Here is a 24,268-nt window from a genome sequence, read left to right on the forward strand (position 1 = left end):
ATAGGAAGTGATGATCTAGAAAAATATTTAAGCTTTAAGCATTAAGCTTAAAACAAAATCAAAAGCAAGAAACCAACTCCAAGTTCTTAATTGATCCTAAAGGGAAACATTGGAATCTTTGAGTGGAAAAAGCTGGAAACCAGGGAGCTTCAAAGTGGGCACCGGTTCTGTTCCCTTTAGTAAATTCTGATCTCCGGCCTCAGACACATTCCCTCATGTTGTAATCCCTAGCCTTTCTACTTTTGATTTTGAGATAGGGTCTCATAGTGGTTCCCACACTGGGTGTGGGTACATTAAATTCAGATCAGCCTTGAACATTGTGTCTTCTTGCCTTAGTGGATTATTAGACCACTCAGTAGTCTCAGCTCTAAATTATTTATTGATATATTATTTCAAGTTTTGAGAAACATTCTACAGAACATAGAAATATTTATTCTTCAAAGCAAGATAGAACCCTTGGTTTCCAAATTCCAATAGAAAAGTAATGGAAACAAATACCTTAATAAAAAAAAAAAAGACCAAAAAGAAAAAAAAAACAACAACAACAACAAAAACCAGCCGGGCATGGTGGCACATGCCTTTAATCCCAGCACTTGGGAGGCAGAGGCAGGCGGATTTCTGAGTTCCGGCCAGCCTGGTCTACAAAGTGAGTTCCAGAACAGCCAGAGCTATACAGAAAAACCCTGTCTTGAAAAACAAAAAAACAAAACAAAACAAAAAAAACCCCCAAAAAAACAAAAACAAAAGAAACATTAATAGCAGTGTTAGAGAATAAAATATTTAAAAAGTTAACTCAGAATAATTAAATTTGATTCATGCAGAAGAGATTGAAGTATATTATAATCCTACTAGTAGATTTAAATGACTTATGCTTCATATTCATCTTAGGTATTCTAACAAGAATACTAGCTAATTAGTCATTCTCTCATAATTATACCTTTAAAAAGATGCCCACAGAAAGCTTTGTTCTTTAACATGGCAGAACCCTGTGTCTTTAAAGCTAATGACAAACTGAGTTTGGTGACACATCCTTATTCCCAGCATTCAGGAAGCTGCAACAGAACTGTGAGTTTGAGGTCAGTTGGGAGTGCATAGCCAGATAGTGATGGTATCCCCCCCCCTTTAAAGATTTATTTTTATGCACATGAGTATACTATTGCTCTCTTCAGACAAACAGAAGAGGTTATCAGATCCCATTACAGATGGTTGTGAGCTACCATGTGGCTGCTGGGAATTGAATTCAGGACCTCTGGAAGAGCAGTCAGTGCTTTTAACCATGGAAGTAATTGGCAAGACTAGGAAGCAATGAGGAGAGGGAGGATGCTGTTGTGAGCATCTTCCAGTTTGGTGAATCCTAGAAGAGAGGTGAGAGAACAGCAGGAGCAGAGGTACTGGAGTATGGGCTTGTGCTTGATGTATGGAGAGCCACAAGAAGGTAGAGGGAGCTTTGAGATCATTGTGCTTTTGGTTGAGTAAACAGTATGGTCAGGAGGTTTTGCAGTGAGAATTTGAAGCCTGTGGCAACCTCTCATGATCAAGCTAAAGGCGGCACTGGAGAGATCTGAAAAAGGAAGCTGATGAAAGTGAGAGGCAATGCTAGCCCCATCCTGGGTGCTAATTCAGAATTGATCAGAGGAGGAGTTCCTGGTGTATCTAATACAAGTTCTGAAATACACAGAAGAATTTAGAGAAGATCATGTTAGTTACACTGAACATGGAAAGAATATGCATGTTTTATGTCCATCCTGAACAATGGGAAGTGTGTCATTTTCAGGATTCTGAGATGTGTGTTTGTAAGAGAAAGGTTTCAAAGTTTGGTTCTGGACATGCTAGTGAGAATTTGGAAGACGGTGTCCTAAACACAAATAAGAGGTGGAATACGTGAAGGATTGAAATGATAAGACTAAGAGAGTATAAGAGGAACTCTGTGTATGTGTTTGTTTATTCCTGTGTGTCTGTGAACCTTTCTTAGTAAAGGAGAGCAACACATTGAGATCCCCAAATGTGCACACAAACACTAGCTATGTTGTTTCAAATGCTGGTTGATCTTCCTTCTTTCTTTTCTAACCGTGTCCTGTCCCCTGACTACCTAAAGATGTTACTTTCACTTTGAGTCATTGTAATAGTCATTCATTATGCATTTTCCTTCACCATTAAGGATATACCACTTCCAGAATAAAGCTTAAAAAAAAAAACAAACAAACAAACCAACATCAAAAATCCTGTATTGCAGGACTGGAGAGATGGGTCAGTGATTATAAGTGTTTACTGCTCTTCTAGGGGGCACTGGTTCAGTTCCCAGCACCCACATAGTAGCTCATAGCTGTCTGTAACTCCAGCTCCAAGAGGCACACATACATACCTACAACCAGCTAACCAACCAACCAACCTGTCAGTCAACTATTCAGTCAACTATTCAGTCAATCAATCAATCAATCCATCAATCAATCAATATTTTAAAACCCCTGAGTTACAAAGTGTGCTATAGTAAACCCAGGTCTGCTGTGTGGTAGTTGGAAGAGCTTCTCTGCAAGTTTCATACTCACTCCTGAGTTACAGTGGTAATGCCTAATCCACATTTTTATGTATGAGACAGCATACATAGAATATCTTCTCAATGGCAACATAAAAGTACAAATTCAGGAGGAATCAGTTTAGATATTCCGAATAACTCTTCAGGATAGCAGGAGTCATGAATGATTTAATGATATAGGTCATCAGAATGCCTTTTTGCAGAGCACTAATTCAATGCATTTTTTAAGTCGTGGTGGTCTTCAGACTTTTATAGTTTTTTTTTTTTAAAGATTTATTTTATGTATATGAGCACACTGTAGCTGTCTTCAGACACACCAGAAGAGGGCATCGGATCCCATTACAGATGATTGTGAGCCACCATGTGGTTGCTGGGAATTGAACTCTGCACCTCTGGAAGAGCGGTCAGTGCTCTTAACTGCTGCGTCATCTCTCCAGCCCAGACTTTTGTACTTCTATGTGAATTTTATAGTCATTCTGTTTCTGCAAAGAATGAAATTGGTAGCTGAGCATGGTAGTGTACACCTTTAATCCTAGCCCTTGGTAGGCAGAGGCCTCTGAGTTAGGTCTCTGAGTTAGAGGCCACCCTGGTCTTCAGAGTGAGTTTCAGGACATCCAGGTCCATATGGAGAAAGGAGAAATCCTTCCTCCAAAACAAACAAACCACCATCAGCAACAAAAAGAATGACTTCGTAATTTTGATGCAGGTAGCATTGAATTGTAGGTTACTCTTGGTATTTTCTTGGCTATTTTCATAGTATCTTCTAATCCACAAGCACAAGCAATCTATCCTCTGGAATTTTCTTCTATTTTTTTCCCTTCAGTGTTTTAAATCTTTTATTGTATGGGTCTTTCCTATCCTTAGGTTTGTTATCAGGGTTTTGTTGTTTGCATGTTTGTGGCAATCGTGAATGATATTGTTTTTCTGATTTATTTCTTAACATGTTTGTTATTGATATATAGGAAGACTACTGATATAGGAAATTTATTTTTGTACCCCGCCACTTTCCTGAAAGTAATCAGATCTTAAAGTTTACTGGTGAAGAATTTAAAATCTCATATATAGAATAATATAATCTGTAAATAAAGATGCTTTGACCTCTAAGAGAAAAGTGTGTGTGTGTCTGTATGTGTCTGTGTGGATATGTGTACAGAGGAACAACTGAGCAGACTGTTTCCCTAGATTAAATGAGAATTTATTTGGACCTAACAACATGGAAGCCACTGGTGGTCTTAGCAGTTTTAAGTCTTGTTGGTAACATTGAATGAGCTCAATGAAGTCAGGATAGAGCTGGATTGAAGCAGGCTGACTTGTTGGGTGCCTACGAAGACAGGGGAAGACCGGGGAAACTGGTAGAAGGAATACATTCTTACTGGGAGCAGTCTGCACTGCCCTGATGAGTTGAGAATAACCCGGATTGCTAATTGGAATTGAGATCAGAGGTATTTCAGTAATCTCTTTTGTAAGATTTGTTGGCATTGCTGTGGGTATGACTATGGCAGAAAACAAGGGGACGACCAAGGAGTGTAAGCAACCTAGAGCCCCGCTCCATATTTTGGAAGAATTGTCTTCTTGGAATTGCTAGAATGATAGTGGGAATAATAACAACCAGAAATTACATTGTAAAGGGTTGGGTTGGGTTAGGGGTGGTAGCTCAAGTATGCTGATCTTTTTTTTTCTCGAGACAGGGTTTCTCTGTGTTGTAGCCCTGGCTGTCCTGGAACTCACTGTGTAGACCAGGCTGGCCTCCAATGCAGAGATCCGCCTGCCTCTGCCTATCAAGTCCTTTAAATGGATTAAAGGTGTGCACCACACTGCCTGGTGAAGTATGCTGATCTTAACCAGAGGGAACAGAGCTGTGTAATGGTTTAAAGACAAGCTCCAAGTCTGGAGTTCAGAGAAAATTATTACAGGTGTGGATTCCCTGAGAAGCCAGGCACAAATGTTAGACTGTCCAGTGGATAAACTCTGTTACAGTAAATATTATTCACAGTATCTGTGGTGTCTGACACACTGTAAGCTTTGGGTAAAACAGCACTGAAGAAGGCTCTACTGTATGGAAGAACTTTGTGTACTACATGGACTCGTCAATGGATTCTCTTCACATGTCCCATAATAACCATTAAGCCGTTCATGAAGTTAATTTTAAGAAAGCCTCAAGAAATACAATGTATAACCAAATACACAGGAGATAAACACTAGATAATTAAGATAGAAGTGAATATTTATCAGCTCCCTAGCCAGGGTGACATTTTCAAGGTTAACATGTGTTCCATTTAGCTTTGCTTGCAGGAATAGACGAAATTATGATGGGTAGTAACAGTCTACTTTATTAAGCTTCTACACAGTATGGGAACTGACTAGTTGATGTTGATGGATAATATATGACATTAGTCTGCAAATTGCTAAGAAAATGATGCCCTCTATTTTCTGGGTTTTATTTGACCACATCAGTTTCTAGACCAGGTTATTTTTGAACACACAGAGATGTGCCTGGCTCTATCTCCTGAGTGCTGGGATTAAGGGGGTTACTACCATGCCTGACTCCTGACGGCATCTTTTCTGCTGTAGACTTGGCATTATACATTTTGGGGCTTATGTGCCTACTCATGCAGAACTGTAAGCTCTTGTTTTCTTCATCAAGTAGACACTGTGTTTAGTTATGTTAACATCCACTGCTCAGAATGATTTCGCAGTAGACAGTCCTAAAACATGAGAAAATTAATCTAAAAAGACTACTTTAGATTTCCTTTTACTAGTAATCTAATTAAGGCTTATATTGAAAATTGTGCCTAATGCACTAGAAGTAATAATGGTCACAATCCTCGTTGTTAATAAGGGAGTTTTGAAGTAAATATATGAAGAAGTGTAAAGGCACAGAAGTTTTGATTTCCTTATTTTGAGATAGGGTCTTGATATGTAGCCTAGTCTTGCTGTACCCACTATAAGGGTACACATAGAAGGCTTTGAAAAGTAGTTTACAGAGCCATGGGCAGTGACAGATGTCTGCTATCCTAGCAGCATATTGAGTTCAAGACCAGCATGGGTTACAAAGCAAGACCCCATCTCAACAAAACAATAGAACTCTGGTAGTTAGTGTTCAGTATTAATTTAGGTCTATTTATAATAGTGAATGGTTTCCATGTAGAATATAGAGTAAAACAAAGGAAGGTATGAAGATGTCCTAGACAGAGTATGAAGTAAAGCATGCTGGTATATATGAATTGTGTGCCATCAAACACAGTGCAATGAAGGGAAGGAAGATCCAGCAGGCTGTCATTAAAAAATCTTGAAAAAGTTGCAATTTAAACTTTGAATATCTTCTATTTAAAAAAAGTTCCTGCAGGGAAAAGACTAGGTGACAATTAACTGTGCCAGGTATCGGTGTTATAAAAATATATGAAACCACATTTCTTTTTTTTTTTTTTTTCCTTTGGTTTTTCCTTGACAGGGTTTCTTTTTTTTTTTTTTTGGTTTTTCAAGACAGGGTTTCTCTGTGTAGCCCTGGCTGTCCTGGAACTCACTTTGTAGACCAGGCTGGCCTCGAACTCAGAAATCCGCCTGCCTCTGCCTCCCGAGTGCTGGGATTAAAGGCGTGCGCCACCACGCCCGGCCTTGACAGGGTTTCTTACACCAGGGCAAGAATGGTCATTGTCACTAACACAGCTGATGGTTGTTAGTGCTGTGACATACCTGGTAGCGTTCTACTGCAGCTTCTCACTTTCCTTTCTCACAGTGCTCTTAGGAAGGTAGGAATTTAAAAAGATCCTATGTTACAGGTAATAAAGCTGGGTCACAAACAAATGAGGGTTAATAAGTTGGTCCTGAAAGCTCATACTCATACTCTTAGCGCATGGGAGGCGGAGGCAGAATGATCAGTTCAAGGTCATGCCATCTTTGACTCTATATCTAGGCCAGCCTGAGCTATGTGACACCTTATCTCAAAAACAAAACAAAGCAAAACAAAACACCAAAGAAACCCCCCAAAAAACCAGAAAGGAGGGAAGGAGAAGAAAGGAAGGAAAGCAAAAAACAATGGTGCTTGCTTTTGTGGGGGTTCAACAGAGAAGGGATGTTCCTGGAAGATTAGTAGTGGGGACAAGCCTCAGTGACACTCGGACAGTAATGCTCTTGATTTGCCTGTGTATTCTGCTGCATGCTTTCTTCCACCGTCTCTTGTAGAGGTGTGAAGGTTCTGGAGAAGGCCCAGCAGGGACTGAAGAATAAGGTAGCAGGCAACAGAGGCCACAGAAGCAGGAAGCCCCAGGTTGTGGTTGTAATATGTGGGCTTGAAGCCACATGACTTAGAGGTTCTTACAGTCTGTGTCCTCAGTGGCTTTGTCTGTCAGCAGCGTGGGGGCTCTGTGGCCAATTTAGTGCTCACTGGAAAATGACACAATAAAGTAGTTGTCAGGGTCTCTAGCCAGGCAAACTCATGAGTAAGAGCTGTGGTCAGTCGGCCTGGCCTGCAGAAAAGGCTGCGCCTGCGTGCCCACCGTCACCCAAGTGCACTCCAGGTAAAAGGTCTTACTTAGCCTCACACCCTGTTTTCTTCCAGATGTCATGGATGTAGCATGGTCTCCCCATGATGCCTGGTTGGCCTCATGCAGCGTGGATAACACTGTCGTCATTTGGAATGCCGTGAAGTTCCCAGGTCTGAGGTTCCCCTTACTGTGTAGCAACTGAAGAGGCCTGCTGCCAACAGTACTGCTAGTCAATGTGGAGCAGGGTGGGGAAGGGGAATGGGTGGTCTGTCATCTTAGTTACAGAAAGTTAAGTGGTCAAGGACTTGAGTGTCTTGTTAGCATCCCAGTTTTGCTGTTCCTTATCAACTATATTTGTTTAAGGTTTAAAAAGAGATTTATGCTAAAGAAAAACTAGCTGAGCACTAGCTTGAGTTCATGAAGCTTGAGTTCATGAAGGTGGCATGTGGACAATTGGCACTGAGAGATGCTGGCACTACACATAATATGTGTACCTTCTGCCTTTGGGCTCTGGCCTCAGCTCAGTGGCCATCTCAGCTGAAACCATCCAGCAATTGTGGGGTACCAAAAACACAGTTTTACAAGAGAGTAGCTTTTCTTCTTACATATTTTAAGTTATGAGAGATTGTACAATTTGGTATAGTGTTACAGTTAATAACTAGTAAAATATTGTTAGAGCTGGGCACGGTGGCATATGTCTTTAATCCCAGCATTAAGAAGCAGAGGCAGGTTGATCTCTGGGTTTGAAGCCAGCCTGGTCCACAAAGGGTGTTCCAGGGCAGCCAGGGGTCTACACATCCATCCTCTGAGGATCTTGAGCCCATTTTTCTCACGGGCTAAAACACATCAACCATTGTGTGGATTTAAGTCATTTTGATTCCTTCTGAAGCTACTACTGGCATGTGTGGGGACACTTGCTTCAGCTTTAGGAGGGGGCAGTTTTAGAGACTGGTATAGCATTGACTGCAGATCTAAATGAAGTGAGTTAGTCACATTGTGTCTTCAGCATTAACTTCCAGTTTAACTCACTTAAAAGACCCCTAAATGTTGGTCGTCTTGAACTGTGAGCCTCTGGGGGCTGTCTAGGAGGCTCACCTCAGAATTGCTGAGGTACCTTCCAGGTTACAAATATCTGAGCATACTGCAGATAAGATTTGGGGTAAGAATTAGCAGCTGTGGCTCCAGCTTGTACCCTTGTTACTGTTCCTCTGGGTCTTGTGTGGCCCCCACATGTGTTAGCTTATGCTGGCCTGCATGATGTAGCCGTTTCTTCAGTTTGCTTTTGCCTTGGTGGGGGTGAAATACGGGGCTCTTCTGCTTGCATTTAGGAGTGGGATTAGTTAAGTTAGACTGCTCAGGTCCCTTTGGGTTCATTCAATCGGCCATTACAACTTATGTTTCTATGTGGTGGCTATTTTCTTTTTCTTATAGATAACACCTGTTCATATTTTATTTTATTTTTTTTCCTTCACAGAAATTCTTGCAACTCTGAGAGGTCATTCTGGCTTAGTAAAAGGTTTGACTTGGGATCCCGTTGGTAAATATATTGCCTCTCAAGCTGATGATCGAAGTTTGAAGGTATGGAGGACGCTGGACTGGCAGCTAGAGACTAGCATCACCAAACCTTTTGATGAGGTAACTGGAAACAGTCTAGTGCTTGGCCTCTACCCCTGCTATACTTCTTGAACAGTGAGGGAGCTGGCCGTGGTGCAGGCCCTGCGGCATGGCAGTTTAGGGGTTTATGAGTTTTATGAGTTAGGTGATAAAAATCTTTTCTTTCCGATGAGGTGTTCAATGGTCAACTTTGAAATGAAAAATATTATATTTTTATTTTTAGTATTTTTAAGTAGCATATAGTCTTTTAGGGTTCATTATAGCATTTTGAAACATAATTTATTGTTTTTGCTTTTCCTCCTGCCTCATCCCTGAATTCCATTCCCTCTCTCATATCCTCTTCTGTTGGTAACCTCCTTCCCACTTGCCATGTCGCATATACTTTTGACGAGTGCTGCACTTCCTCAACTGTTCTCTTCCCGTCTTGTGATCCCTTTCTAGTCTCATGACCTACACTCACACTCACACACCTGCACACCCTAAGCCAGGAGACAATGTGTACAATTTTTGAGTGTAGCTTGCCTTGGTGAGTATAATAATTTCTAGATCTAGCAATTTTCCTGGTAATTTCAAAATTTGATTTTTTTCTGTATGGCTGAATAAAGTTCTTCTTTGTGTAAGTATGCCATACTTTTATAATTCATGCTTTTGTTCATGGGCATCTGGGGATTAAGTAATGCAGCTGTAATAAACATGGGTGTCTAGGCATTTCTGTGGTAGGGCACAGAGTTGGGCACATGCCAGGAGTGATAAAGGTGCATTATACAGTGTTGTCTGTCTGTCTTCCTTCTTTTCTTTTCTTTTCTTTTCTTTTCTTTTCTTTTCTTTTCTTTTCTTTTCTTTTCTCTTTTCTTTTCTTTTCTTCTTTCTTTCTTTCTTTCTTTCTTTCTTTCTTTCTTTCTTTCTTTCTTTCTTTCAATAGTGTCCTCAAAAATAATAATATGGGCAGTGAGGAAATGTTTGTAAACATAGCAGAGCATTCTTTTTTTTTTTTATTAGATATTTCTTAATGTACTGATTTCTATACTGGTGCACTGTTTGCACCCTTATCATCATTCCTCCCCTTCACATTCCTTTCAGCAGGTGTTACTGCCTCTGATCGTGATTGACATTCTGACTGGGGTGAGGTAGAATCTCATAGTAGTTTTAATTTGCATTTTACACATGGCTAAGGATAGTAAATACTTTTAAAAGTATATAAAGATGTTATTTTGAGGTCTTTCATTTTTAGCCCATTCATTGCCAGTTTGACTTTTTGGGGGGAGATTAATTTTCACTGTTCCTTTTAAAAATATTTTTAAAATTTATTCTTTGACAGCTCTATACACATGTATATTTTATTCATATTCATTTATCTCCTCCTGCCTTCTCTGGAAACCTTTCTAAATTCTCTTCCTCTTCTTCTTTTTCTGGATTTTTTTTTTTTCTTTTTTTTCTTTTTTTGAGAGACAGCGTTTCTCTCTGTAAACCCTGGCTGTCCTGGAATTTGGTCAGTAGAAGTAGATCAGGCCAGCCTCTGCCTCCTGAGTACTGAGATTAAAGGTGTGCTCTACCACTGTCTGGCTTGGCTTTTCTTTCCTTTCCCTTTTCCTTTTCCTTTTCCTTTCCCTTACCCTTTCCCTTTCCCTTTCCCTTTCCCTTTCCCTTTCCCTTTCCCTTTTCCCTTTTCCCTTTTCCCTTTTCCCTTTTCCCTTTTCCCTTTTCCCTTTTCCCTCTCCCTCTCCGTCTCCCTCTCCCCTCTCCCCTCTCCCCTCCTCTCCCCTCTCCCCTCTCCCCTCTCCCCTCTCCCCTCTCCCCTCTCCCCTCTCCCCTCTCCCCTCTCCCCTCTCCCCTCCTCTCCCCTCTCCCCTCTCCCCTCTCCCCTCTCCCCTCCTCTCCCCTCTCCCCTCCTCTCCCCTCTCCCCTCCTCTCCCCTCTTCCTCCCCTTCCCAGGGGGGAGGACTTCTGAGTTTAATTTGGGTTGTTTACCCGTAAATGGGTGTTGGGTTATTTACTGGCTCCTGGGTACCAGTGGCTATACTCCTAAAGAAAATCGGTCCCCCTTTCTCCAGCAGCCATTTGCAGTTCTTTATATGCTCTGGATATTAATATCCTCTTTGAATAATAGGTGGCAAAGACTCCCGTTCTGTAGGCTGTCTTTTGTTGTGCTGATAGTTTCCTTTGCAGAAGCTTCTCGATCGCATTGGTTAGTTCTTGGTTCCATTTCTTGTTTTGTTAGAGTATTTAGTGACAGGTATTAAAGCTCAAGAAAACCTGTGAGTTGTCCCTGTAACATTATGTGCTTGACTTGGGGTGAACTGCTTTCTTACCTTGGGGAGTTTTCTTTCCCAAGTGTTCACAAGTAGAAGAGGCTCTCTTAGGTTATTGGTTGTGCTTTTGCTTTGTTTACTGACAGTCCCACTGTAGGCCAGCTGACCTCTCTGTTGGGAAGAATACAGTTTATACAACATGGAGGGAGATCAGACTGTAGTAGTTTCTGCAGTATTTTACTGTCTGCTTGCGTTCTGATTTCATATGGAATCTGAGTTGACTGTCATTGATTAGACATCTGTTAAGTATCTTGTGTTATATAAAACAGTACTGTGTATAGAAAAGCAGAAATGGATTGTGATGTGCTCTCTCCCCTTGATACTCATTGCCCAGTGGGAAATATAGACATTCATGTGAATTGTGCATATGGTGAAGATAGTGTCCAGACTACAGAAACAGTCTAGGTAAGGGGGCTTTGTCAGAGAAGGCTTCAAAAAGCATGGGACACCCGAGTGGATATTTTCAGAGACAGTTAAGTGTTTGGTTACTGGCCAGGGTCAGTTGCAGTATGAAACTTAAAATCATGTATTCAGCTCTCCCAAACCCACACCAGCTGCTTGGACTCATGCCAAATTTTACCTTACCTCCCCTACCTTTTTTGCCACAGCTGTCTGGTGTAGAGGATGTGGCTACCGCACCTATCACATCTATGTTGAGGCTTGGACTGCCAGGCACAGGGCTTCTGTGGTTCCTAGACCTTGCACCCTCCCACACAGGGGTGAGGAGGCAGCACTGGGTCTTGTTCTATACTACTCTGGGACCAGGAAATAAGGCTGACCCAAGCTGATCTTGGCTTTGCACCTATTTCTTTTCATTATTATTATTATTTCCTCCTCCTCTTCCTCCTCTTCCTCCTTTTTTTTGGGAGGGGTCTGTGAAAGGATACCTGCATCAACCTTCAGGCCAGTATAGGACTAGTGGCTTTATGCTATGCCTCTTTACAGTATATTAGGACTATATAAATCTCTTCTCTGCAGGTGTCCTCACCAGTTGAAAGTGTAGAGACAACTTCAAGGGAGTGGGTAGCACAGTAATGACACCTCCTGTACTACAGGCACATGTTCCAGTTTGGCTTGTGGGTGGGTGGGTGTCTGTAGCACTTTTTTTTTTTTTTTCCATTTTTTTATTTTAGTGGATACTCTATGCTGGGACTAACAGATCCTGTACAGAAGCAGATAGATTTGGCCCATGCAGAGCTGGTAACCTAAAGGAATGGTCTTTGAATATTCTGTTTTCTGATATTTTATGTTCAGTCATGTGGGTAAGTGGGTAGTGGATGATGTCACAGTTTCCATACCCATTTGATAGAAAGCTCTTACTGGTGTGCCACTTGGAGAGACTATAAGGTTCAGGCAGAAGTATGGTGCATGTCCCATGAACGTACATTTGTAAATCACAGTTTGATTTATCTTTAAGGTGAGAATTTTCTTGAACTTCTTTTAAGCTTAGATTTTATTTACAGTGTGGAGGAACGACGCATGTGCTCCGGCTTAGTTGGTCACCTGATGGCCATTACCTGGTATCTGCCCATGCCATGAATAATTCTGGCCCCACTGCTCAGATCATCGAAAGAGAGGGCTGGAAGACCAACATGGACTTTGTGGGTCACCGGAAAGCTGTGACTGTTGTGGTGAGTGTCCCTCACCTCAGAAATCCTAGCAGTCAGTACCATCCTGAGCCATCTGCAGTGATCTACATTTGTCTTTAGAGCTTAGGGAGTGTCAGCTTCCCAAAGACATCTTTCTAAGACTGTGTCTCATGGAGACTGAGCTCTGGGCTCTCGGAGTCAGTACATTATGGTGCATCTTTTTTTTTTTGTAAAATGGAATATGTATGTAGGATTGTTTTATATTTGTTAAATTCTAAAATAGTAAATCTCTTTGGATTAGTCTTAGGAATATTGTAGCTCTATGCTAGGCTTTATGTCTGCCCATAGGTGCTCCCTTGCCCAGTTCCTGTGAACAAAGAGCATTCTGGGTACCCTTGGAATGGTATGCTTCTCCCTACACCCAGCAGCAGCCTATTTTGAGAATACTAGTGTGTGCATCCAGTCTTTGTTGTTTAATGTTGTTGGAGCCCAGAGCTTTGTTCATGTTAGGCAAGTGCTCTATCACCAAGTTACACCTAAGCCCATGTATCCAGAGAGCCTTTGCTTATCTTTTAGATTTGAGAGAATGAGCTCAACATGGGGTGACTTTAATTAGAATGTCTTGAGACTGTCCAAGGCAGGCTATTAAGGAGTTACAAATAACCTCTTAGAATCTGGATGTTTTTATTTTTTTAATGTAGAAAAACCAAATATAAGAGATTGATGGCTAGGTTGATGATCATGAAGGTTCATCCAGAACCTGATCCAAACGGGCTTTTGATTGCATGTTTTTTAAATTGATTATAAACGAGTGTAGTACATTGTACCTTAAAATTTTTCTAGGAGTAAAATAAAATACTGCTTCTTTAAAACTGTGTTGGGAGTCCATGTTGGATTTTGCCGAGACTAGGGCCTTCTTGACATGTTTGAAATCACTGTGTCTCTCTTTTATGTGGTACCCAACTGCTCTGTAAGAAAGTAACACTCACCTTATCAGGACCTACAAAACTTTGGAAGCCTAACTAGTGGTAATAGAAGATCAAGCTCAGAACACACACATTAATTTGCCATCTTGTCCAGTATCTGGTCATTTCCTCTGGAGGGAAAGCCTCTCTGTACATCTGACACCAGGTTCTTAGAAGCTACCTTTTTCTACTTGTAGATGTATTCCTCTATGATTCTCTACCCTCTTGATCCATTTGTGTGCCTTGTCTTTCTTAAAGCATCTGTGAGATACCTCAGGGAATCAGCTCTCCATGCCAGCAGACAGTTAAGGAGGTCATTGTCCATCAGTAAGAAACAGATATAGCCAGGGGAGAAAGAAGAAGACTTCCTGCTAGTTTCTTTGGCTTCCCTTATGTGGCAGCTCACTCCAGTTCTAGGGGCTCCAACACCATCTTCTGGCCCTCACAGGCACTGCAAGTTGTGCAGCAACATACATACAAAACACTAATTTAAAGAAAAAAAGGATGCAGGGAGCAGGCTATGGTGACCCCTAGCAAGCTCAACTTGTCCTCAGGTCCTGAGGTTGCTGACTCTGCCAGGCAAGGATGAACTGAGGGCTGGAGAGATGGCTCAGTGGTTAAGAGCACTGACTGCTCTTCCAGAGGTCCTGAGTTCAATTCCAGCAGCCACATGGTGACTCACAACCATCTGTAATGGGATCTGATGCCCTCTTCTATTGTGTGTCTGAAGACAGCTACAGTGTACTCATATAAAATAAATCAATAAATCAATAAATAAATCTTTAAAAAGAAATAAATAAAAAAGGATGAAGTGAAAAGGGCAGTTCCAGTAACTTTTATTCCCTTGACCTGTCTGCTGGCTGGATTCATAAATAGAGCATGTGGTAGTGTTGTCTTCAGTCTTCACTTTGCCATTCTATGCGTTTATTTTCTGACCTTCTTGAGCTTTCATTTGCATCATCAGCAAAGTATCTCATTGTGTTTTTCAAGACTGAATCATGCACGCTCAGGGCTGAGCTTGGAGTCTGTGGGCGGAGATTTGGTGTTTCTGATGCTTGGTGTTCTAGTTTGCTTTCTGCTGCTCTAATAAGCACCATGACCAAAGCAGCTTGGATAGGAAAGGATTTATTTGGATTACACATCCTGATTATAGTCCATCATTGAGCAAAGTCAGGGAGTGTGCTTACAGGATTTCTTTCTTATACAACTCAGGACCACCTGCCTAGGTGTGGGCTGGGCCCTCCCACATCAATCATTAATCAAGAAAATGCCCCACAGACATATCTAAAAGCCAGTCTGATGGAGGCTGTTCCTTCTTCCCAGCAGACTCTAGTTTGTGTCAAGTTGACAAAAACTACCCAGTACACTTGGGTACTTGTACTTGTAGGACATCTTGGTATTTGATTACTTATTTTAACTGTGGTTATTTGGCTTCAGAAATTCAACCCAAAAATCTTCAAGAAGAAGCAGAAGAATGGGAGTTCTACAAAGCCCAGCTGCCCATACTGCTGCTGTGCTGTTGGCAGCAAGGACCGCTCACTCTCTGTCTGGGTAAGTGCCTGAGCTTTGGTTGTAGGGTAGGTTAAGAACTGGGAAGACAGAGACTCTGGAAGACTTCAAGGAAAGAGATCCATTGTTTTTGATGGTGCACAGCATATTCCTCACCTTGTGCCTCAGGTCAGCTCCTTTTCAGAAGCATGCAGACAGACTTTCCTCTTATTTAGGAAGAAGCACTGAGGCTGGGCCTGACCAAGAGATGGACGACACCCTGACCCCACCAAGACCATCTCCTTCAGCTGTCAGTGTCATAGCTGGCATGCTGTGTTGTTTTCTGCTAGGAAGTTTTTTGTGTCTGTATATACCATAGATCAAATGAATTGTCTGTGTATGTTTGTGCTGTGTCACTACCACCTGGAACACTTCCTGTTCCCACCTTTATGAAAGCAGTGATGAGTTGGGCTTGTTCTTGAACTTAATGTAAAAGCTGTTATTTATTTATTTATTTTATGTTGTTGTTAATTCTTTCACTTAACATATTGGGTTTTGAAAATCTTGTGTGGTGTATTTACCAATAACCCCCCTTTCCCCCAATGTTGGGTAGGGTTTAACTTTATGAACATACATGAACTGTTCAAGTGCTTTCCTGTGTGCAGATATTAAGGTTGTTTTAGTTGAGACAAGGTCTTTTTGTGAGGCCCAGGTTGAGTTCCACCTGCCATCCTGGCCTGCCCATGTTGACTTGTTTATGTAACTAGTTAGTACCTACATTTATTTATCCATTTGACACTTCAGATAACACTGATGGTTAAGGCTGTATATCCTGGTCTCCCTGTTAGACTTGCTAAACAGTAATGCTGGAGGGGAGGTGCTGTCTTAAACCTCTTTGGACCCAACTCAGTGTCCATTGTGCAGATTCTCAGCATGTATTCAGTGATGGATTGAGAGTGAACTGTGACAGTTTTCTAAGTTAGGGCTTTGATAGGTTAAATTTCTTATCAGAGGCTGATGTTCTGTGACCTGACACAATTCCACATGCAGTGCAGACTGTGGTCCTAGCCACTAAGTATATGCCAGCATGCTGAAAGTCTGACACACACACACACACACACACACACACACACACACACGAGTTTAACAAAAATTAAAACTGTTTCTTCAAAAGCAGAGTATATTTGAGGTTTTGTATTGGATATTACCCTCAGGCTATATGCATTATAATTTGTACAGAGAAATATGTTGCTGGAAGGGACCCAGGTTGCATTCTCTTTACACTCACTCTGGGTCTTTGCTCACAGTGAGCAGTTCATGGCATGCTCTTTTTGGAGTTGTGTTCCCCCTTGTCCCAGGCCATTAAGGGTGCTGCCTTAGTTTGATAAAATTCTGAGATCAGGTGGGTGTACATACTCCAGATTTTCATGGGAAAATGGACAAAGTTGTGTTAGTGCAAATTTAAAAGTGGCTAACCTGGCTAGCTCCCAGATAATTAAGACAGAGACTATTTGATTTATTCAACAAGCTTTAGGTCACAGTAACTAATCCTCTAAACTAACCTAGCTACTTTCCAGCCAAAATCTCTCAGATACTTGCATTTTAAACATTGATCTGGCTCTCTCTGCTTATTGTGTGTTCTCATGGTGGCTCCTGGTTTTTTACCTCATGGTGAAAACTCTTCTTCTCCCTCTTTCTTTCTCCTGCCTGGCATCAGAAGTTCAGCCCTATTATCTCCTTTGCCCAGTCATTGGCTTATCTGCTTTTTATTAGCCAATCAGATAATTGGGGAGCAATGTTCACACAACTTTGAGACAGAAGATTCTTAGAATACATATTACAATGCCATGTCCAGATTATAACCAGATGAAAACCAGCATTTGAATAACACAAGGATAATCATTACACAGTGGACAGTATCATTATGCCAGCAAAGTGGTTGTTCTTTGGGAATAGAATTATGGTGGACCAATGTCTTAGTCGGGGTTTCTATTCCTGCACAAACATCATGACCAAGAAGCAAGTTGGGGAGGAAAGGGTTTATTCGGCTTACACTTCCATGCTGCTGTTCATCACCAAAGAAATCAGGACTGGAACTCAAGCAGGTCAGGGAGCAGGAGCTGATACAGAGGCCATGGAGGGATGTTCTTTACTGGCTTGCTTCCCCTGGCTTGCTCAGCCTGCTCTCTTATAGAACCAAGACTTCCAGCCCAGAGATGGTCCCACCCACAAGGGGCCTTTCCCCCTTGATCACTAATTGAGAAAATGCCTTACAGTTGGATCTCATGGAGGCATTTCCTCAACTGAAGCTCCTTTCTCTGTGATAACTCCAGCTGTGTCAAGTTGACACAAAACTAGCCAGTACAACCAAGATACTTAATAAAGGATCCAGTTTTCTCCTCCAGTCTCAGGTGGCTGTATCTCTTCTGTTCTCACATTCTAGGCTACAGGTGCAAGACAGAATAAGTAAGTCAGCTTCCCATAATCTGCCATGGCACAAGGGAGACCCGCATCATATGAATAAGTGCATCCTGCTTGGTAGATCTCTGCTTTTGCAATTGCTGAATGAATACAAAGCTGTTCCCCTGCCAGACTGTAGCTTCTTCAGTGTGTGAATTTCTGTCAGGCCTTGGTATCCCCAGCTTGTGGTTTTGGCAGTTGTATCTCGATTCAGTTGACTATGCCTTGTATGTTAGTGGAGGTCATCAAAGCTTCTGAGCTTATAAAGATGGTTAAATTTAGTGCATAGACTGGTTCTCAGTGATTTCATTAATTTTAACTTTTTTTCCCTTGTAGCTCACATGCTTGAAACGGCCTCTGGTTGTCATCCATGAACTGTTTGACAAGTCCATCATGGATATTTCCTGGTAAGATGGATTCTTACTACACTGCATTGGCTACTCCAACCTGAGACCTCTTGGCTACTTTACAGCCATGCAGCCTGGTCACCTTCCTCTGGCAACCCCCAAGGTGCAGTTTGCACTCTACTCAGGTAGCAACATCTCTGCCTTGCTCCTGTGTGAATTTTACAGCATCTCTGCCTGTTCTGTGAGAGTGTCACCACGAGTAGGGTTTGTTACAGGGAAATGTCTGCTTGGACAAACTGGGCATTCTGTAGGTTTATAGCAGAAAACAGAAATTGAAAACTAAGAAAATTTGGTAAAAGATTCTCTGCACCTGGCTCTAAAGGGCACCAAAGGCTGCCCCTATCCTGAGGTCACAGAAGGGAGCTTTAGGCTTCTAGCATCCATCAGAGTATTCTCTGAGCCTCCCCATGTGGCAGCTTCAGGTACATTGTCCACTAGGCTCCTGACAGCTGTCTCTTTCAGGACTCTGAATGGGTTGGGTATCCTGGTGTGCTCCATGGACGGCTCTGTGGCGTTCCTTGATTTCTCTCAGGATGAACTCGGAGACCCCCTGAGTGAGGAGGAAAAGGTAGGCTTGTGGTCTGTGTGCTACGATACTGGCTCTGAGACCTATTCAATTGGGTCCTCTTCTTGTGGAAGACATTTCTTAACTATTCTAAATAGTTTGCTTTTTATAGATTATGTTAATCCTTTTTGAAAAAGATAATAATAAATACTCATGTCAGAATAAGTATTGGAGCAATGAATAAATTGGGCATCTGTGCTTGCTGAGAGAGCAGTGGCTATAAGGAAGTTTCACCCCTGGGAGAGAGTTGGAGTCACTTCCATGGGGTTCTTATTTATGTTCTGTCCTTCCTCCTCTTGTTCCATGCTGGCATAGCAGCAGTTATGTGACAGTTAATACTGGTCACTGTTAGCATCTGTGGCAGGTCCTCACTGTCAGCATCTGTGGCAGGTCCTTGCCCACGTACAGGTTTTGCATGTATTTACCATTTAAACTTCATATAATTACTGGGTGCAGTGGCATATACCTTTAATCCCACAGAGGCTGAAGAGGGTTTAGGGCCAGCGTGGGCTACATAGTAAGACTGGTTTAAAATGAATAAACTAACAAACACTAATCTGCAAAGTAAGGCTTGTAGATGCTGGGGGTCAGACCTGGGGCCTCCCTCCCACATAATGAACAAATGCTGTGCTCACTTCGCAGTTCACAGTTCATGTTGTTTTAAAGTCCACCTGTAAGGGATTCTTGAGGACAACCAATGGAGAACCCTTTTTTGTTTGTTGTTTGTTTGTTTGTTTTTCAAGACACAGTTTTTCTGTGTAGCTCTTGTTATTCTCTAACTCAACAGACTAGGCTGACCTCAAACTCACAGAGGTCCTCTTGCCTTTGCCTTCTGAATGCTGGGATTAATGGCATGAGTCACCACTGCCTGGCCATTTTTAGTTTTTAAAAAATATTAAAAAATTAAGGTAAAGTTTAAAACTTGGCAGAAATCTTGCCAAGAGAGTCTTTGCACCAAGAGACCAAACCCAGTGCTGAAAAGTAGGAGCTGGACTAGAAGATCTGCTTGTTGTTGCTTCTTAGCTTTGTGTTTGATCTATGCCCTCTTTCATGGTTTGTGGTTTTTTTTTCCTCCTTTCCTCCTTAAGTTTTCTCTGCAAACCTTTTCTCCCTAGATACCATAAGAAAGGACTTGAGTTATTTTATAACAGTAACATTTATAAAGCAGGTCTCATCTATTTCATCAGTGAGGTACCCAAGCCTAAGAAAATAGCATGGCCCTTTGTGAGGACCACTTTTCCTTTAAGTATAAAAGTGGATGTGTGAGCTAGGCCTGCTGCCTCTGAGTCAGGCTCCCTCATCTCTGTCTCTTCTCAGAGCATGGGGCCTCCCTGGACTTCTGTATGGGCTTTGGGAAAGGCTCTGCTTTACCTGCTATAGACACAGAAACTGTTCTTTCTACCGACAGACTTTTGCCAACCGTTAATGGGGTATTATATCCATTTGTCTGAATGGAGCTCTGTGGAAGCCCAGAGCAGGTCAGCAGCTATCCACTTAGTGATGCTGTTGCTGGGGGTAAGCTACCTCTTAATCTACTGTGCGACACCACCACCCTCAACTAAGATGTAAATCCCTCGGGGTGGAGTCTACCTTATGCACTGTGCTTGGAATGGGGGGCAGCCTGCCAGTGTTTTTTTTTTTTTTTTAAAAGAAGGAGTAAATTTCTGAGTGACCTAGAATCTTCATTCTGCCTTATCCCTGTCATCAAGGATCATTGGGCCCTTCTCTGCCTCTTGGAGAGTCAGTATGAGAGCTTATGGAAGAGTCCCGTGTATTTTATCATCTCCCTGATCATTGACAGTGACTCTGTGTTTAAGGAACTCTAGAAAAGTCTTGGCCAAGATCAAAATTTGGCTTGAGATTACAGAGGTTGGGTTTGGGAGAGGCACAGGACACAGGACAGTAGAAGGGGAAGATTCCTGGGGCTGCTTAGGCACTAGCAGGAGTGAGACTTAAAGTCCTTGTCGTAGAAGAAGGCTGCCTACTAACTTAACTAGACTTAACTAGACATCATCTATGAGCCAGATACCAGATACTGATTAACTCTAGGCCCTGTTTCCTGGGCAGGATACAGCCCTGTCATTTGCACATCTTTTTGTGGATCTGCTTCTTGGCATGTTTTTATGAAAACTGCTTAAATGGTGTTGTGGGATGCTGCCCCTCTTCTCCTGAGGTCCTTGTCTTGCTTGTTATGGCAGAGGATTATCAAGCCCTGGGGCTGGGAGGAGATCTGCACAGAAGGACCATGATGGGGGAGCTGAGAAGCCTCCAATGCTCTTTAGAGGCAATGCTAGTTGCATGAGATCTCCTGCCATGGTGGCTGGCATCCATAAGAGAAGAGAGAGCATGTTGGTTCTGTGAGAGTGCTTAGGGTTCTTGGTATAACAAAAGAACCTTAAGTTACTAATTTGGGAATCTGCATTTCAGTTGTGACAGTATTCACGGCTATATGTTTTGTACTAGTCAGTGTAAAAGGTGATTTATTGTCATTGTCTCACTGTCTTCCCAACAGTAGATGTACAGGAGGTTGTAACATCTTGTGAGAGATGAGGGATGTTAACAGACATGTCTAGTCAGTGACTGGCAGTCGAGTGGGAACTGATGGTGAGCTGGCCTCCTGAGCTATTCTGCTCTTAGAGCCAGAAGAGTGAGCAGTATACTGCACCTGCTGGTTGGCAACTTCAGCCATGATGATACTCAAACCCATGTGTCAAACCTCTCCCTGCTTCCAACAGAGCCGAATTCACCAGTCTACCTATGGCAAGAGCCTGGCAATAATGACTGAGGCCCAGCTTTCCACAGCTGTTATTGAGAACCCTGAGATGCTCAAGTACCAGCGGAGACAGCAACAGCAGCAGCTGGACCAGAAGAATGCCACGACTAGGGAGACAAGCTCAGCATCCTCAGTCACGGGTGTGGTCAATGGGGAAAGTCTAGAAGATATCAGAAAGGTGAGGGCATGGTCCAGTGGCACTAAAAGACTTGAGCACATGCCCAGAGACAGGGCAAAGGGGGTGAACAGATGGAACATGAACCGGGAGGTCTGCACAGGACACAGAGATTGGGCCGGGGCATGAGTGATGGTGAAGAGGGTATTTGGTGAGTATGAGGCTGGACCCTAGCCAGCTGGAGCCCATGCTAATAAACCTTTATCACAGGACTCTATTCCCCAGGGAGCAATAGAAGAGGTTATCCTTTGCAGAAACTGCCAAGTCTTCACTACTTATCTCTCCAGGAAATTGTAGATTCTGCCCGGCGTGGTGGCACATGCCTTGTATCCTAGCACTTGGGAGGTAGAGGCAGGCGGATTTCTGTGTTCGAGGTCAGCCTGGTCTACAAAGTGAGTTCTAGGATAGCCAGGGCTACACAGAGAAACCCTGTCTTGAAAAACCAAAAAAAAAAAAAAAAAAAAAATTTGTAGATTCTGAGAAATTTGATTACTTGTCCTTAGAGAAGTTTGGGTTCCCCTTCTTCTGGAAGCCTGTATTTTACTGATAGACAAGGATAATGGGGCAAGGCAGCATCAGAGGCATGGATCTCACTGAGAACTGAGAAAGCAGTCTTGTTCAGGAGCTTATTTATAGAGGCCAACAAGCCTCTCTAAGTCAATTTGTCAGAATGTTTGATTGGGAACCACAGTTACATGCCTTTTAAGGAAACCATGATAAAAGTCAGTTTAAAGCCAGGCATGATGGGTCGTATTTATAAACCTAGCACCTGGCAGACTGAGGCAGGATGATCACTGCAAGTTTGAACCCAGCCTGGGCTATATATAGAATATGTTCTAGTTACAGAGTGACATGTTTGTTTATTTTTTATTTATTATAAATAAAGTTGATTTGCAAGTCACCACTTTGTGAGAAGAGTACGGCTCACAAGTTCATACCTTTATCCTAAGGTCCCTGAATTACCTAATGGCTGTTAGATGTCATGTGCTTACAGCCTAACTTTGGTCATGTCTGGTACTGATGACATGGAAGAAGGCTCTTTTAGCCAGTTCAGCTGGGAGCTTTCTATTTTTGATGCTTCTCTGTATCAAATAAAAAACATGTCTTGTAAACGTGTCTAAGTTTGGCAGCAGGTTGGCTTTCTTTGTACCAACAAGGCTGGGGAAAGGAGAATTAGAATACATTTCCTTACCCGCCTTTATTTTTCATCACCATAGTGAGATATACATGACATATGCACACTTAATGCTTACACCCTAACAGTGAAACAGAGACAGAAGCACAAGTGCTGCCTGATGAGAAGAGATGTAGTCAAATTCATAGGAGCGGAGAGAAGAGTGATGGGTGCCAGGGGCTCGGAAGGCAACATGAGCACCAAGTCCTAGAGTTGTGTTGTGCAGCATGGAGACTGCGGCTACCCATACTATAGTTCATGCTTGTTTCCTAGAAGAGCTAAATGTTCTCATCATAAGGGAAAAGAGAGGACAGCTTGAGTTTTTGATATTTGGATGTGGTTAGCTGAAACTTTTGTATTCACTTATTTGACTCTACTTTGCCAGAATCTTTTGAAGAAACAAGTGGAAACTCGGACAGCAGATGGTCGGAGGAGAATCACGCCTCTTTGCATAGCACAGCTGGACACTGGGTACTCACTCCTTCACCAAGCTTTCTGTGGCCTTGTCTGGGGAGGTCTTCTTTTCTTCTGTTGTCAGTTAGCCAGTTAGGATCTTGAAGACTGGGGCCAACCCCCATAATCTCAAAGCCTTATGGTCCCCATAGGGCTCTCCATATACTCTCCACACATGTGGAAGGGTAGAAACTGAGTGACCCAAGGCCAGAATGTCTCCGCTTGCTGCTCCTCTACTCTGCCTAGCTGCTGGCAAGGTACTGTAGGGCAAAAAAGGAAGTTATGCTTTCTTCCTTTTGTAACAGTTTTTCCCTCCCCCCACTCCCATTATGAAAGACATATAGTTGAAAATTTAGAAAGATAGTGAAAGTTCAAAAAAGAGGATAAATATCATTCATTAATCCAGCCTCTGTTATCATTTTGATATCTGTATTTTCAGTCTTTCCCCACTTGCTACTGTATCTTGCCTTTCATCCACTAAATAAATAGTCCTCTGAAGCATTGCTTGCTTATTATCCAGATTCCTGTGTCTGAGTGCAACATAAGTTAATGAACCAGCTCCTCAACTGTGGACTTCTATTTTGTATCCAGTTCTTATGCATGTTAATCTTTGAACACACACTTGACTGTCCTCATGGGCAGTTCCTGAAGTGGAATTGCTGGACAGAGGGTAGGGCTCTGAGATGCATTACGCACGCTGTGGAGGCAGGGAGTGGGGGTATGACCTCTTTACATTTGCTGTTATCTGCATATCTGCAGTCAGATGTGTGTTTGTAGTGATTGTTCTCTAGAAATGACAGGTTTGTGAAAGCAGCCATTGTCAGGTGTCTGTCTGGGTTTTAGACCCACACAGTGATCAGCTCAGAGCATCAGGAAGCCCCTCACAGAGACTGCCCTTTACATTTCTCAGTTGCTCATCCATGAGCTGTTCTAGGTCTTCCTGTTTCCCTTGATAACTAGTGAGGCTTCATGCATAAGATATGCTAACCTCACTTATCTGCTAGGTGTACTAGACACATGTTCAGAACTTGCTTGTCTCCTCTCAGACAGGCGACTCACTCTTCTACCCTCCCCCATTATAGGGTAAGGCCACTTCCTAACTTTTATTAGAATCCGGTATAGACATGTAGGCCTGTAGCAGGGAAGGAGGTGGTGTTGGTGCACAGTGATCCATTGAATCTTCTCATGCTTTACCTAGTGAGGAGGCAGAGGACATAGGGTCTTCCTTGCTGGTCTTGAGTCACCTACCTTTCTACTACTGGGCACTTTTCTGGTATCA

The 24,268-nt window shown here is 42.4% G+C and overlaps 1 protein-coding gene across 3 annotated transcripts in view; it reads left to right on the plus strand.

Annotated features, from left to right (window-relative positions):
- The window catches only part of Hira (histone cell cycle regulator), a 99,068-nt gene that overhangs the window by 24,409 nt on the left and 50,391 nt on the right, over window positions 1–24,268 (plus strand). For all 3 annotated transcript variants that reach the window (XM_085832458.1, XM_085832457.1, XM_085832459.1), the window contains 8 exons: window positions 7,092–7,187; window positions 8,492–8,652; window positions 12,404–12,571; window positions 14,932–15,045; window positions 17,779–17,849; window positions 18,312–18,417; window positions 21,150–21,365; window positions 22,922–23,007. In XM_085832458.1, coding sequence (XP_085688584.1) covers window positions 7,092–7,187; window positions 8,492–8,652; window positions 12,404–12,571; window positions 14,932–15,045; window positions 17,779–17,849; window positions 18,312–18,417; window positions 21,150–21,365; window positions 22,922–23,007 — 1,018 coding nt within the window. The remainder of the gene's footprint in view (window positions 1–7,091; window positions 7,188–8,491; window positions 8,653–12,403; window positions 12,572–14,931; window positions 15,046–17,778; window positions 17,850–18,311; window positions 18,418–21,149; window positions 21,366–22,921; window positions 23,008–24,268) is intronic.

The sequence above is a fragment of the Mus caroli genome, unplaced genomic scaffold (assembly GCF_978045245.1).
Source record: "Mus caroli unplaced genomic scaffold, Mus_caroli_1 scaffold_17, whole genome shotgun sequence".
In the NCBI taxonomy this organism is placed as follows: Eukaryota; Metazoa; Chordata; class Mammalia; order Rodentia; family Muridae; genus Mus; species Mus caroli.